Source organism: Tyto alba, unplaced genomic scaffold, assembly GCF_018691265.1.
Source record: "Tyto alba isolate M040663 unplaced genomic scaffold, T.alba_DEE_v4.0 Super-Scaffold_10, whole genome shotgun sequence".
Taxonomy (NCBI): domain Eukaryota; kingdom Metazoa; phylum Chordata; class Aves; order Strigiformes; family Tytonidae; genus Tyto; species Tyto alba.
The window spans coordinates 26,727,711-26,740,510 of record NW_024881262.1 but is presented as its reverse complement, the minus strand read 5'-3'; the positions used below and the strand labels follow the sequence as shown (position 1 = coordinate 26,740,510).

General features: G+C 42.9%; 1 protein-coding gene across 4 annotated transcripts in view; it reads left to right on the top strand.

The window, feature by feature from the left end:
• DGKD (diacylglycerol kinase delta) overlaps positions 1-12,800 on the top strand; it is a 61,274-nt gene that overhangs the window by 33,595 nt on the left and 14,879 nt on the right. For all 4 annotated transcript variants that reach the window (XM_032990584.2, XM_032990581.2, XM_032990583.2 and 1 more), the window contains 13 exons: positions 547-672; positions 1,761-1,863; positions 2,389-2,551; positions 4,624-4,732; positions 5,498-5,637; positions 6,357-6,441; positions 6,993-7,087; positions 7,187-7,286; positions 7,441-7,714; positions 9,587-9,748; positions 10,530-10,658; positions 11,661-11,757; positions 12,647-12,757. In XM_032990584.2, coding sequence (XP_032846475.1) covers positions 547-672; positions 1,761-1,863; positions 2,389-2,551; positions 4,624-4,732; positions 5,498-5,637; positions 6,357-6,441; positions 6,993-7,087; positions 7,187-7,286; positions 7,441-7,714; positions 9,587-9,748; positions 10,530-10,658; positions 11,661-11,757; positions 12,647-12,757 — 1,694 coding nt within the window. The remainder of the gene's footprint in view (positions 1-546; positions 673-1,760; positions 1,864-2,388; positions 2,552-4,623; positions 4,733-5,497; positions 5,638-6,356; positions 6,442-6,992; positions 7,088-7,186; positions 7,287-7,440; positions 7,715-9,586; positions 9,749-10,529; positions 10,659-11,660; positions 11,758-12,646; positions 12,758-12,800) is intronic.

The window sequence follows — 12,800 nt, the reverse complement described above, 5'->3', positions numbered from 1 at the left end:
TAGGCATCAGTCTTAACTCTTTTAGCCTTATCTTGATGTGGAAGCACTGGCATGTGCTCTGCAGTTTTCTTCACTGTACAAGTAGCAGATTCTGCCTTTATGTGTTAGCGATGTGGGAAAGGCCTTTACTGTCAGAGATTCTGTGTGAAAAGTCCAGCCAGGGTGGTGAGGACTCCTTAACTGGAAGACACTCCTGCTATGGGCCGGGGGAGTTGGGGTTAAATAATTGGAGGCATGGGGAACCTGATCTGAGTTTGGGGAAAAGAAAGATGAGTGGTTGGAACAGTACCCTAGCATATGGGATGTCTGATGCAAGTCAGTGTTTCCAGGGTAGCCTGGGGCGAGTCACCTGATCTCTTTATGCTCAAGTGTGATGTAGAATGCCAAAAGAGGTCCTCAGGTGTTCTCTAGAAATTTCCTTCAATGTCCTTAAGCAGTGCATATAAAGACTTGCCTCTCTGTGTCTCAGTGCCACAGCGCATCCTGTGCCCTTGAGTTGCACTCTGGAAAGTCCATTTTGCTTCTCTCCCTCTGTACCCTTTACAGATCTCGATGCCACACCAGTGGTTGGAAGGAAACCTGCCTGTGAGTGCCAAATGCACTGTATGTGATAAAACCTGTGGCAGCGTTCTACGTTTGCAAGACTGGCGCTGCCTTTGGTGCAAAGCCATGGTGAGTTGAATAAACATGAACATTTCAGTAAAAGGATAGTCTTTGATCAGCTCTGTGGTGTGTTCTTTTAATGACATTTACTTAAAATGGAATCTCTTACTGTACTGTCAGTATTTGCCATGAAGGACTTTATTGTTCTTTCTCCAGATAAGCAACCTGCAAAAGACAGAAATTTAAATTTGTGCTGAAAAGTATCACTGTGATGCATAAAAGTAAGACCTGAAATAAGTTTCTGGCTTTTCTGCAAGCTCATTTTCTTTTGATAGTGAGCTTTCATGAAAGAATCTAATTACACTAGATATGAATCAATGCCTCAGGCATAGGAGATGTTGGATTTTAAGGTGCTGTTGTCATTTCCACAAGTTGAAAAGCTACAGCAAAAAAGGACAATAAAGAGTACTAAGATATTATAATAATAGCAATTTCCTTTCCCATTGCAGTAGGTTTCTCTTGCCTGACCACTGCAGTGGTACAGATCTTGCTATGTTTCCGGTTGTCTATAATATTAATAAGAGAATTATCACAAAATATGTGTTTATAATGTGGGGGGTGGGAGCTCAAACCCCAAGCAAACCCTCTATCTTGCAGTCTTCCAGAAATGACTGAAGTGCCCTGCTCTCTTTTGTATTTCCTTTCTTGGATGTCTTTATAATTCCCTTCTTCTCTTACCTCTTATGTCCCTCATGTCTTCCTGCTTTGTTTTTTGCTTTCTTGTTTTCTTGAATTCCCAGCTTCTTCTTTTGTTACTACTTTTGGTATCTCAGCTGAGGCTAGGATTTTGATAGCAGAACGCCTGACAGCTCTTAAAGCCACAGAATCTGTTATCTGTTCCTCTCAATACTCAAAGTGCTAGTCTCATAAATTCAACTGGCAGGAAAAGTACATACTGATAGAAAGAGGAGAATCAGTAGAAGACTCTGATTTGATCATTCTTAAAATAACTTCATTGATTGACATTTCCTTCAATTCGCCCCCTCTTCCTTTCTTACTCTTCCTTTACAGCCTCTAGTTGGGTGGCTTTACAAGTTATACCACAGTGCCCAAAAGGGTCTCAATGATTTTTTTTTTTTTTTTGGTGGTGTTTTCAGGTACACACAGCATGTAAAGAGTTGTTGCCAAACAAGTGCCCTCTCGGGCTGTGCAAAGTATCTGTCATTCCTCCTACTGCTCTTAACAGCATTGATTCAGATGGTAAGTATCTCTAGCAAGCAGTGCCTTCTTTCTCTCCCTCTCAGTCATAGTCCCTTCACCTAACCCTATTGATGCCAGACTCTGTCAACTGAAAATTCTGCTTTTGGTGTTGCTGAAATTCCAAACTGAAAGATACTGCTGGAGTATGGCAGTGAACTGTTTGCTTTGCTTTTGCATTCAGTTTATTACCCTGTAATGTCAGTATTTGCTGAGCTGCAGCTGTTACAATTTATTGAGAACAACTATATTGCAGAAGCAGTTTGGGAAGGTTGGGCAAGCTGAAGATTTTGGCAGACTGCTAGGAGATAAGTGTGACATTTGGCAGCGTGAGGTGTGGTTTGTGCTGGATTCAGGGCTGTGCACATTTGACATTTACTCAGTGAGTGCCATAAGCACAAGGAAAGTATTTGCTTCTTCATAGCTGTGCTAGGGTGGGGGGGTCTTGTTTTCTTCCTCACCCCATCTCCATGGGCAGCTTCAAATCTCTTGGTTTTTCCTCCCTCTGCCTTCCCTTTTCCCCAACAGGTTTCTGGAAAGCTACTTGTCCCCCTTCTTGCACAAGCCCTTTGTTGGTCTTTGTCAACTCAAAAAGTGGAGACAACCAAGGCGTAAAATTTCTACGAAGATTCAAACAGCTACTGAATCCAGCCCAGGTCTTTGACCTCATGAATGGAGGACCTCACCTTGGGTAAGCAGATATTCTATGGAAACACATTCCTTGCAAATACCAGAAAAGTACAAGTGATTTAGTTGATTATAAGCTCATCCTCAAACAAGGAACCTATTCCTCAGAGAAGACTGAACACATACGATGTGTGGAGGGGTTTTCCCCTCTCTGTGTTTGGTGTTATTGATTAGCTAAAACCAAAAATATTGTTGAAAAAGGTTATTATTTCCATTCATCAGTAACAGCAAGACAGCTTGAGGGGTTTTGGGGGAATTCCAGAAACACTCCCCTGGAAGAAGACCAAGTGTGGAAAGCTTGAATCCAGAAGAAAACTTGTCAGCAAACAGACTTGTAACAGACATCCTGATGTACGTTAACGAGAGTTAACTTCAGTTAAATCGGATGAATAGACAAGTGTCGTAGATAGCAAATGAATATTGTCAAAATGAAATTTATCCAGAAATAGCTTACCACGGAAGTATGTGAAACTTCCATCCCTTAAAGATTTTATGGTGATAGTGGGAAAACATCTCTTATGAGTGCTTTTGGTAAAATTGGTTCTGCCCTGGAATATTGGTGACATTTCGGGTTTGTTTACCAGATTACACTAGAATATCTACGCATAAAAAAAGCAAGCACCGTGGAATAAATTCCTTTTGTGTATTTCTGCAACTCTATTTAAAAAAAAAATTTGGTCTCTAGTCTGCCCCCTTCCAAACGTTTCTCTGTTGCATCATATTTGAGTAACTTTCGTCAGGAATGGATGCTTCTTATAATAAGAGCCAACACAAGGTGAATTTCCTTCTTATTTTTCTAAATGTGACTCAAAGTCTGTGGCTAAGACCTGTAGATGCAGGGTGCTAAATCTGGGAGCCTCCACTCCTGGATGAGTGACCATTAGGTTCTGCTCTCCTGAGAACTATTGTGGTTTCTTGCCATGGTGCATTGCAAAACACTGGCCTTTAAAACTGCATCATGCTGCCCAGGGGATGTGTTTGGCTGATAAATAATCTACAGAAAACTTTTAATTTTAAGTATTTTTCTTCCTCTCCACAGTTGGACTGACTACAGAGAGGAATTTTGCTTTTAAGCAGGAGAGAAGAGAAGGAAGGGAATCAATTAATTTCTCAAGCTGTGGTGCACACTTCTAAAACAGCTGCTCTTGTATGCTTTATTAAAAAGGAAGTGATGGTACAGGGTAGAGGCTGCTTCTTGTTATTTTAAATATTCTCAGCTGGTGCCAGTCAAACTGTACCATAAGATGTTGTCATTTCTGATAACCATTTTTCATGTGTAAACAATGCATGAAGAAATAATGATTTTCATGTACTACAGCAAATCCTGTTTAGGTAATAATAAAAAATTAAATATGTACAAAACCAAAATAAAAGCAGTCAGTAGTTCTGGAAGATGTTCAGTAAGAAGCATGGTTTCAAACAGATTAAGAAAAGGTTGGTTTTAATATTCTGGAAAGTGTGAATAGAGAAATTCTCACTTGTCTTGGTAATGAGGTGTTTGCCTGCCTGCAGGACAGAGAAGGTGCCAGAGCCTTGATTTATGTTACGTTTCCAGAAGAAGGACTAAAGCTTATGGGGCTTTACATCCTCAGAGTTGTCTGCTTACTGGATGACTGCATAAAGTTCCCACTCTTCAAGCTTTGCATTAATTGGTGTGGCCTGCAAAGGCAGTGACATCAGAGCACTCCAAACAGTGACAAATAACTAGTGTTAGGCTGAACACAGAGAATCAGCAAAAAGGAATTAATTCAGTGAATAATAAGCTATCACATGCTTGTTTCCTCTTCTGTTCAGACAAAATTGCCCTGCTTTAGTAGAGGAGTATGTCTGGGACATATTCACTGCATACTCTGTAGTGAATAGCCATTGTAAATTGCTTAACTGTACTTAGAATTCCTTATTTATAATAATGTTAATTCATCTATAATCTGACAGTGGCCTGTATTCATTGTGAAATCAGAGCCTACTTTAAGCAAGTCTGCCATGTTTATTACCTAGATTGGAATTGTTTATCATTTCTTTCTGTAACAGCTGATTTTTCTTTCCTCTTGCTTTTTTTCTTTCCCTTCTCCATAGTTTACGCTTATTCCAGAAATTTGACACTTTCCGGATTCTAGTTTGTGGTGGGGATGGAAGTGTTGGCTGGGTTCTCTCCGAAATTGATAGCCTCAATCTTCACAAGCAGGTACCTGCCCAAAAAGCTTGGCTGGATGAAAGAATGAAGTAATAACAACAGCATGGGTTGAAGAGGACTTTCTTTGATCATGCAGATGTAGTTTGCCCCAGGACTGAAGCCTCCGAAAGCTTACCACAGCAGTGTTCTTGCAGTAGTTTTCTGCAACAAGCAGTACTGGACTAATTCACTATTCCTGTTTCCACAACTCCCTCTTACAAGATCCAGCTTTTGAAGTAGCTCTGAGTTACTCCTCTTCCAGTGTCAGCAGAGACTTACACTCAGAAAGGGATGCAGTTAGAAAACTGGGAGATCCACAAGGTTTATGCTCCTCATCTATTACCTTTACTCTAATTCTTGTGGTGTAGTTTCCGAGTCTTGGGACAGACAGAAACTTCATTGGAATAGAGGTATACAGTGTTTAATTAGTTTCCATTTTGTCTTGGAGACATCTGCTAACTATACAGAAGCAGTAGCACCACCTGATGGTTAAATACATCCGTATGTAGAAGGGGTCACTTGTAGCAAGGTGTTCCTTGAGATGGAAGCTGTAATATGCTCCTCTCTCAATTAACAACTTAAAAGTAGAGGAAATTTTTACTTACATGCATACTCTTCCAGTTGTTTTTCCCACCCAGTTACTTTCTCCTCACCCTGGGACTAACTGTTTCTCAATGACTGGTCTGTGTTGAGGAATCAGTCATGTTACTTATAGCTGTTTGTGGCTCATGTTTTCCCATTTGAATATCAGGTTTGGTTTTCTTTTCTCTGATGCAGTGCCAGCTGGGAGTGCTGCCCTTGGGAACAGGGAATGACCTTGCCCGTGTGTTAGGCTGGGGGTCTGCCTGTGATGATGACACTCAGCTCCCACAGATCCTGGAGAAGCTGGAGAGGGCCAGTACCAAAATGCTGGACAGGTCAGTTACCATCACTAACATCCCCCCTGCTCAAGAGTTGTGTGAAAACACCCTTCTAGGAGGACTGGGTGGTTCTTGATTCTGCCTAGCTGCTGGACTTCTTACTAATGCCAGTTAATGTTTTTTTCTTTGATAATCCTGTGTCACCCTTTAGCAACAGAAGGTAGTTTGGCTTTCTGTGTCACAGCTGCAGAACAGTAATGAGTGAAATTGTCCGATACCTGGTGTCCTCTCTCGTGTTCCACAGTTCTCGTCAATTGAATTTGTCAACCTTACAGTTGTGATTTATCTTTTTAAGCAATTTATCTTGAGTTTGGCTTAGAAGGTAAAGCTGAATGCAGGAATGGACATCTTTACTCCTAGTATTGATATCGCCTGTATATCTTTGTACGTTTAAAAATGCTTCTTGTCTTTAGAGTTGCACCTTGACATCTGTTACAATGAATCAAGTATTGCCCGTAGAATTTCTGTGAGAAAGGGAAGAAGTACAGAGAAGTTCCTTGTGCTGTAGGATACTTGATCACAGTGTCATCCTTCCCTCTTCCCCCCAATTCAGCCCCTCTGCAGTTCTGTTGCAACTCTATGGCTTCCTTACGTCAGTCATGCCCCTGCCAAAGTGCAGTTTGTTCTGCTTTGAGGTTCTAAGCTGTTACATCCTTTGGATACAGGAGGAAATCATCTGCCTTGTAGTGACAAGTATGATGCCTCCTTTTCAACAGGTGGAGCATCATGGTGTATGAAACCAAACTCCCTCGCCAGGCCTCCACTTCCACAGTCACTGAAGATTTCAGTGAGGATTCTGAGGTACCTTGCGAGATGCAGAGGGCAGGGGATGGGGAGCAACAGCCTCAGAGTGGACGAGATAGGAGGCAGTGGTTGAGCTCAAATGGAGCAGGCCTGAGCTACAAAGATCTGGGGGTGTTAAATCAATTAGGTATTACTGCGAAGGATGGAGGTTGGGTTACCAGAGTCAACGACCATAATGAGGAATGAGAAGCAGCAGCTTTGGAACAGGACAGGGAGGAAATGATTTGACTTTAATTTGCTGTCATGACATCAAGTATCAAGTTGTTGAAGTTATGGAAAGCTGCTTAGCAGTCATAAAAAAACAGTTTTAGATCCACGGTTGATCATAAACTCTTAAGAACTGTGCTGCTGGTGATTTCTAGGTTCAGAATTGGTTTCTTTGTCAGATTCAGGTCTTCAGTGAGTAACTAAGCCATGGACCACAGAACTTTTCCAGGGCAAAAAGAGCCTGTAGAATGACAGGTACTTTCTGGGGAGCCAGGGATGCGCAGCATATGTTGTAGTGTTGGGAAGCAGCACCCCAGTGGCTTGTTTCTGACTGTCACCAGGTGCAGAAGATTCTCTTCTATGAAGACTCTGTGGCTGCTCATTTGTCCAAAATTTTGACTTCTGACCAACACTCAGTGGTCATCTCCTCAGCCAAGTAAGTACTTAGAGGACAACTGCTCTAAGTGAAAGTTGCACTGTGGAAATCCTGGAACAATCCTTTCATGACTTTGTTTTCATTGACTTCTTTGCTTAGGGTGCTTTGTGAGACAGTGAAGGATTTTGTGGCTCGAGTGGGGAAGGCCTATGAGAAGGCAACAGAAAGCTCAGAGGAATCAGAGGTCATGGCCAGAAAGGTAAAATTGGAAAAAATGTTTGAGTTTCTGCTTCTGAAGTAGAAAACTGCTCTGTTTGCAGAGAACTATGACAGCAGCAGTTCAGCAAGCACTAAAGAAAAGAGCTACCCAGTCTATTGTTAGTTATACCCAGATGTTCTTCTTGGACTTGTAGTGCTCTGTCTTGAAGGAGAAGCTGGACTCATTGCTGAAGACACTGAATGATGAATCTCAAGCATCTTCATCTCTGCCAAACCCTCCTCCCACCATTGCAGAGGAAACTGAAGATGGTGATGGGTCAGGCAGTGCTTGTGATTCTTCTAGCGACCGGTCAGTGGGCTCGTCATGTACTGCACGGCCCCAGATATTTCGTCCCCGGGAACAGCTCATGTTGAGAGCCAACAGCTTGAAAAAAGCCATTCGTCAGATAATAGAGCATGCAGAAAAAGGTAACCTGTTAGGAGTCCTACTTGTGACTTGTTACAGGCTCTTGAGAAGTGTGAATTTCCTTTATTCCAGAGGGGAGTGTGGGATTCTTCATGAAAAACAGCTTTCCTGAGCTGAGGAGCTGTTCAGTAAGCCTGGCTATTTCATTTCAGTATCAAGTGCCAAGCCCACCTGTTTGAAACATTGCTTGGTAAATTAGCCCGAAGTTCAAAGTGTGTTCTCTCCCATAGGGCTGGTTTAGGAAGTTACTACCCTCCCACACTCTGTTCATTTATATTTCCTGTTTGACCCCACCCCTATCAAAATACTGTGAGTGCAACTGTTTGTGTGGCCTCGCTGTAAAACAGATCTGAAAATACTTGGGAAGAAAGTATTTTAAGTATTTTAACTTGGATTCTGTCAGAAATCTCTTTATGGTAGAGCCCAGTAAAACCATGCAGTGGTACAACTGCAAGAAAGGGGAGGAACTTCTTAAACTAGCTTTGTCACTGGGAAAATGTTGTAATACGGCACCTTGATGCAAATCAATTCTATTCCGGTGCTAACTTCCTAAGCAGGTGACCCTCTTCTCCACATCTTGACCCCTGTCTCTCTCCAGCCACTCGCACCCATAGCTCAAAGCTTCATTTCGAAAGGCGTCAGTCTCCCAGATGTTGGTCATAAACTCAGTGGTTTAACTTAAACCAAAGTAAGTGCTTATTACTGGAGATAAAAGCATTGAAGTGGCAGATGTGACATTCACTCGTGCCTAAATGTGCACTATGAACAACTGTGCAGTAAGTTGCAGATCATTGCAGTGTTGCTTGGATTTCCAGCACTGCCATACTGTATACAACCTATCCCAAGGGTGAAGTTAGAAGGGATGATGGAAGTTGAGCAAACAGCCTGCTTCTGGTGAAGCGGAGGTCTTGACCTCACTGGTGCCCCACTTTGCTGCTGCTTACCTTATGCCGGTTTAATGTTTGTTGGAGTTCTTTTGGAGCCCAACCAATTTGCTTAATCCAGCAAGAAGAGTTTATATTTCTGCTGGGCTAGTAGATTGGATTGTCTGGATGAACTCCAGAGTCAGCACAAGGGAGGAGAAGAGGCCGAAAGAAGGGGGGCTTGTCCCCGTCCCCCTGTCAGAGGCAGGGAGCTGATAGATCAGCTCGGGGCTGTTCACAGAGCTGTGCCCTGTGAAGGGTTGCTGAGGAGGAAGGCCTGTTGATTACATGCAAAGGAAGTTTTGACTTTTTTAGGCAACATGGTGGCATTTAATTCTTACCAGCTCTTGGGTAAACTCCAGTTATGTTTTAAATGTGTTTGTTCAACTTCTCCAAACTGTTTTTCTTCTTCCAAAGTACGTAATCTGAGTCTTTCCTTTGTTTGTATTGTTTTTTACCAGCTGCTATTTTCTTCCTCCTGATTATATGTGTCTAAGTGCCCTTTTCAAGTGGTTTATCCTATTTCCCCAATACAGATTAAGCAAACATTCGACAATAGACAATTCATTAAATTTATCATTTAATGTCCATCTGGTTGGAATTTCTTGTAACATCTAATTACAAATATATGTAAGCCCATCACCTGTAGCACAGTTTACATCTCAGGAAGCCTGGGTAGCTGTAGCATTAAAGGTAGATACTTCTATTTAGAGCCTCACTGCTAAAGAGCTCAGCAAAGAAAATAGCAGGATAAACCAGCCCAGTTCCAGAATCTCTCCAGAGCAGAGTTTAGTTGAGACAAATGATATGGGAAAGATTTTTGTTATTCCTGTTCTTTCCTTTAAGAAATCAGGGCCTTTAGAGCCCCATCCTATTGTTATTTACATCGGTGGGAGGTGGTCATTGCTAGAAGAGCTGTGAAGCACTCACCCACTTTCTCTCTCCTTACAGCTGTAGATGAGCAGAATGCCCAGACCCAGGAGCAAGAGGGTTTCCTCCTTAGTCTCTCAGCCTCTGAAGAGGGCAAGGAGCTGAGAAACGAGGATAAAATCTTGCTGCAGTCATCACACAGCAGCAGCTATGGAGTGTCCAAAGGGAAGAGCCAGCGGAAAGGTACTGCTCTGGGGCTGCCACCATGCAGATCTTACCTGCAAATTACTGTTCTGTTAGTTGTAAAAAGTGAGGGAGGTGTTACTTATACTACCTTCCAAGTTCTGTTTTTCTCTAATTTTTGAATGATTGCTCTTCAGATGCCAGGCCTTGCACGTTTCTGTGCTCTAGCCTGTGCATCATACATCCCACTTTTCACAACATTTCTGGTGGCTAATCCATGATCTTAGCATATGGAGCCTAGGATTCAGAAGTTTTCTTACACCTTAGCCAGTAATCTGGGTTCTCTCGGCTTTCAGTGCTTGGACAAGGACGATCTCGAGCATTTTTCATGTCATCTACCTGATGACATTTCCCTGTAAGCCCCTGCCATCCTTTGCAGATCACAGAGAACGGAAGCCAGTTTGCTTTAATAACTGTATTATGTGAGTAATTTGTTAGAGATCCATGATAACTGCAAAAATATTTGGAACTTACCTGAATATTGATTGGGAGCCAAATATCCTATCTGTTGTGCTGCTGGCACCAGCTTTTCCTCATCTCCATTTCTGATATTTGCATGTGGCATTTTGATACTTCCAGTCTGTGAGGTTTTCTGGCAGCACACACGCCACATCTCTCTCTTAATGACTGGTTCTGTCAACTCTGTGTTTTATGGTGGCTAGAGTGTTTTGCTGTTGAGTGATTCCTAACCCAGTCTTGTTGCTTGGGCTGTGCTGCTATGTGCTGGCCTGAATCACCCTGTTATGTTTGTCAATAGCCATGTTTGTGTTGTGTTTTACAGCATCCAAGTCTCCTTGTGAAAGACTAATAAACAAAGGAAGTTTGTCACTGGGCAGCTCTGCATCTCTTCCTCCCCAGACAGGAAACCGGGACAACTTGCCAATGTTGAACACAAAAATCCTCTACCCAAGTAAGTGTAACCCCCCCCACTTCCCATTGAGGCAGCCAAGTGGAGTACAGGTGACAGCAGCGCAGGCTGCAGTCTCCACATGAAAACCTGCAATTGTCCTGCCTGATGTCCGTTTGTGCAGGGTATGCTTGGAAAGAAACCCCTTTGTGGATAACTTTCCACTAGGGCTGAAAAGTGGAGACTTGGAGTGAGCTGTAATAGTTTCCAGTTTCTAACTGAGACCTAGACACAGATTTTTATTAACGCTGTACAGAGGCAGAATTTAGATGCTAGTTACAAGTAGATACTGAGCTCAAAGTAACCTTGAGAAGTCTGATACGATGCTGCTGAGAGAGGTTTCTCAAGAGTGGCAGCTGTAGACTGGGAGCAGCCCAGGCTTCAGGTGAAGGCTGAAGTCACTGGACGTGTGCAGACCCAGCAGAATTCCCACCTCCCACATCTTGTGTAGCAAGTTCTCCCCATCACCTTTTCCCCCCAAATCACCTGGCTGTCCTTCCACCTTTTCCTCAAGATTACTTGTTGAAATTATTTGTTCTGGAAGCAGGTAATATACTTTCTCTCTGACAAAGCTACTGTTTGTGGGTTGCCAGCTAATAATTTAAGAAGCAAGAGGCAGTAGTTCTTGAGAAACTTGGAGAATAATTTCAGTCCTACTCCTCTCTCTACTCATTGAAGCAAGGACGTTGCATGTCTCACCCTGGAACAGAAGAGCTGCTGCAATGGATACACTCCTGTTTCCCATTTCCATGTGTCTGTACAACTGTGCTGCTGGCCTTGGGTGACACCCTGTCAGTCAAAAACCCTGCAGGCAGCCCCAGAAACCCTTCTCCTTATGGAGAGAGCTAAGCCTTCTGGAGTGGAAGAAAGCATTATTGCTATTTGCTTTCCACAGGGCATGACGAGTTAATATATTCTGGCCTGTCATCTTGTCTCTGAGATTGAAGTTACCTGTTTTCTGCTTATTATTAATCACACTCTTCCCTGTGGTCGGTTCTCCTACAGATATCCGTGCTGGCATGTCTGGTTCTTTGCCTGGGAGCTCTGTCATCAGCCGATTGCTGATCCATGCTGATCCCTTTAACTCTGAACCTGAAAATCTGTGAGTATGCCCAGGAGGTTGAAGGGAGGGAGTGGGCACTTCCAAATGGACCTCAGCAGAGAAGCAGCTAAGTTTATAGAGCTAATTAATGGACTGCAACAGCCTAGAGTTACATAAATGAATTCATATGCTGGGTGCCAGTGAGGATCAGCTTATGTCGTTACACATGCAGTGACACATCTGACTCATGGTAGAAGACTTTTAGGTGAGAATGAAATCTAGATCAGTCTTCTCCCTAGACTCAGAGATGACTCTGGCTTCCAGTTAGGAGACAGTATCCTATGGGGGAGTCACTACCCTGACAGCATGGAGACCCAAGAAAGGTCCTGGACAGGCCACAACAGGGGAGGTGATTGGGAAATATGATGTGAAGACTTTCTAGGATGTTTCTGCTAAAATGATCAACAGCAAAAATCCAATAATACAGACTTTTAAGGGTTTTTTTAATGTGGTTCGGTGCCCCTGAGGTGAGTAGCTGGCACTTTTGAGCTCATTTGTCAGGCTCTCTGTAGCTAACACCTTATATGTATGTGAGACCTTTTACACAACACCAGTGACCAGCATCTTAGCTCCTTGTAAATGAAGTGTAGGCTTCTGAGTATGCTTCTGTGAGAAGGGGAGAATTCCTCTGCAAGTCCTGCAGCTGTGAAGTTTTACAGACAGAGCCTGCAGGCCAGGGACCTCTGCTTATCAGTAGCTACTCTTCTGGTATTGCTTGTAGGTTTTAGGAAGTTCCCAGAAGTCCTGATCAGAGCACATTGACATAGAGCCCTCTTGTTCTTCACCTTTTTATGCAAGAGAATTGCGAGGTGGCCAGGGGGATTGTAAGAGAGGTATACCAAATGGTATGTAGACTTACAAATGGAAATTTTGTTCTTTTGTTCGGCAGTGAATGTTATACAGAGAAGTGTGTCATGAATAATTACTTTGGAATTGGACTGGATGCAAAGATTTCTTTGGACTTCAACAACAAACGTGATGAGCACCCAGAGAAGTGCAGGTGGGTTTGGCTTTGGCTAACCTTTGGATACTGCCACAAGTGG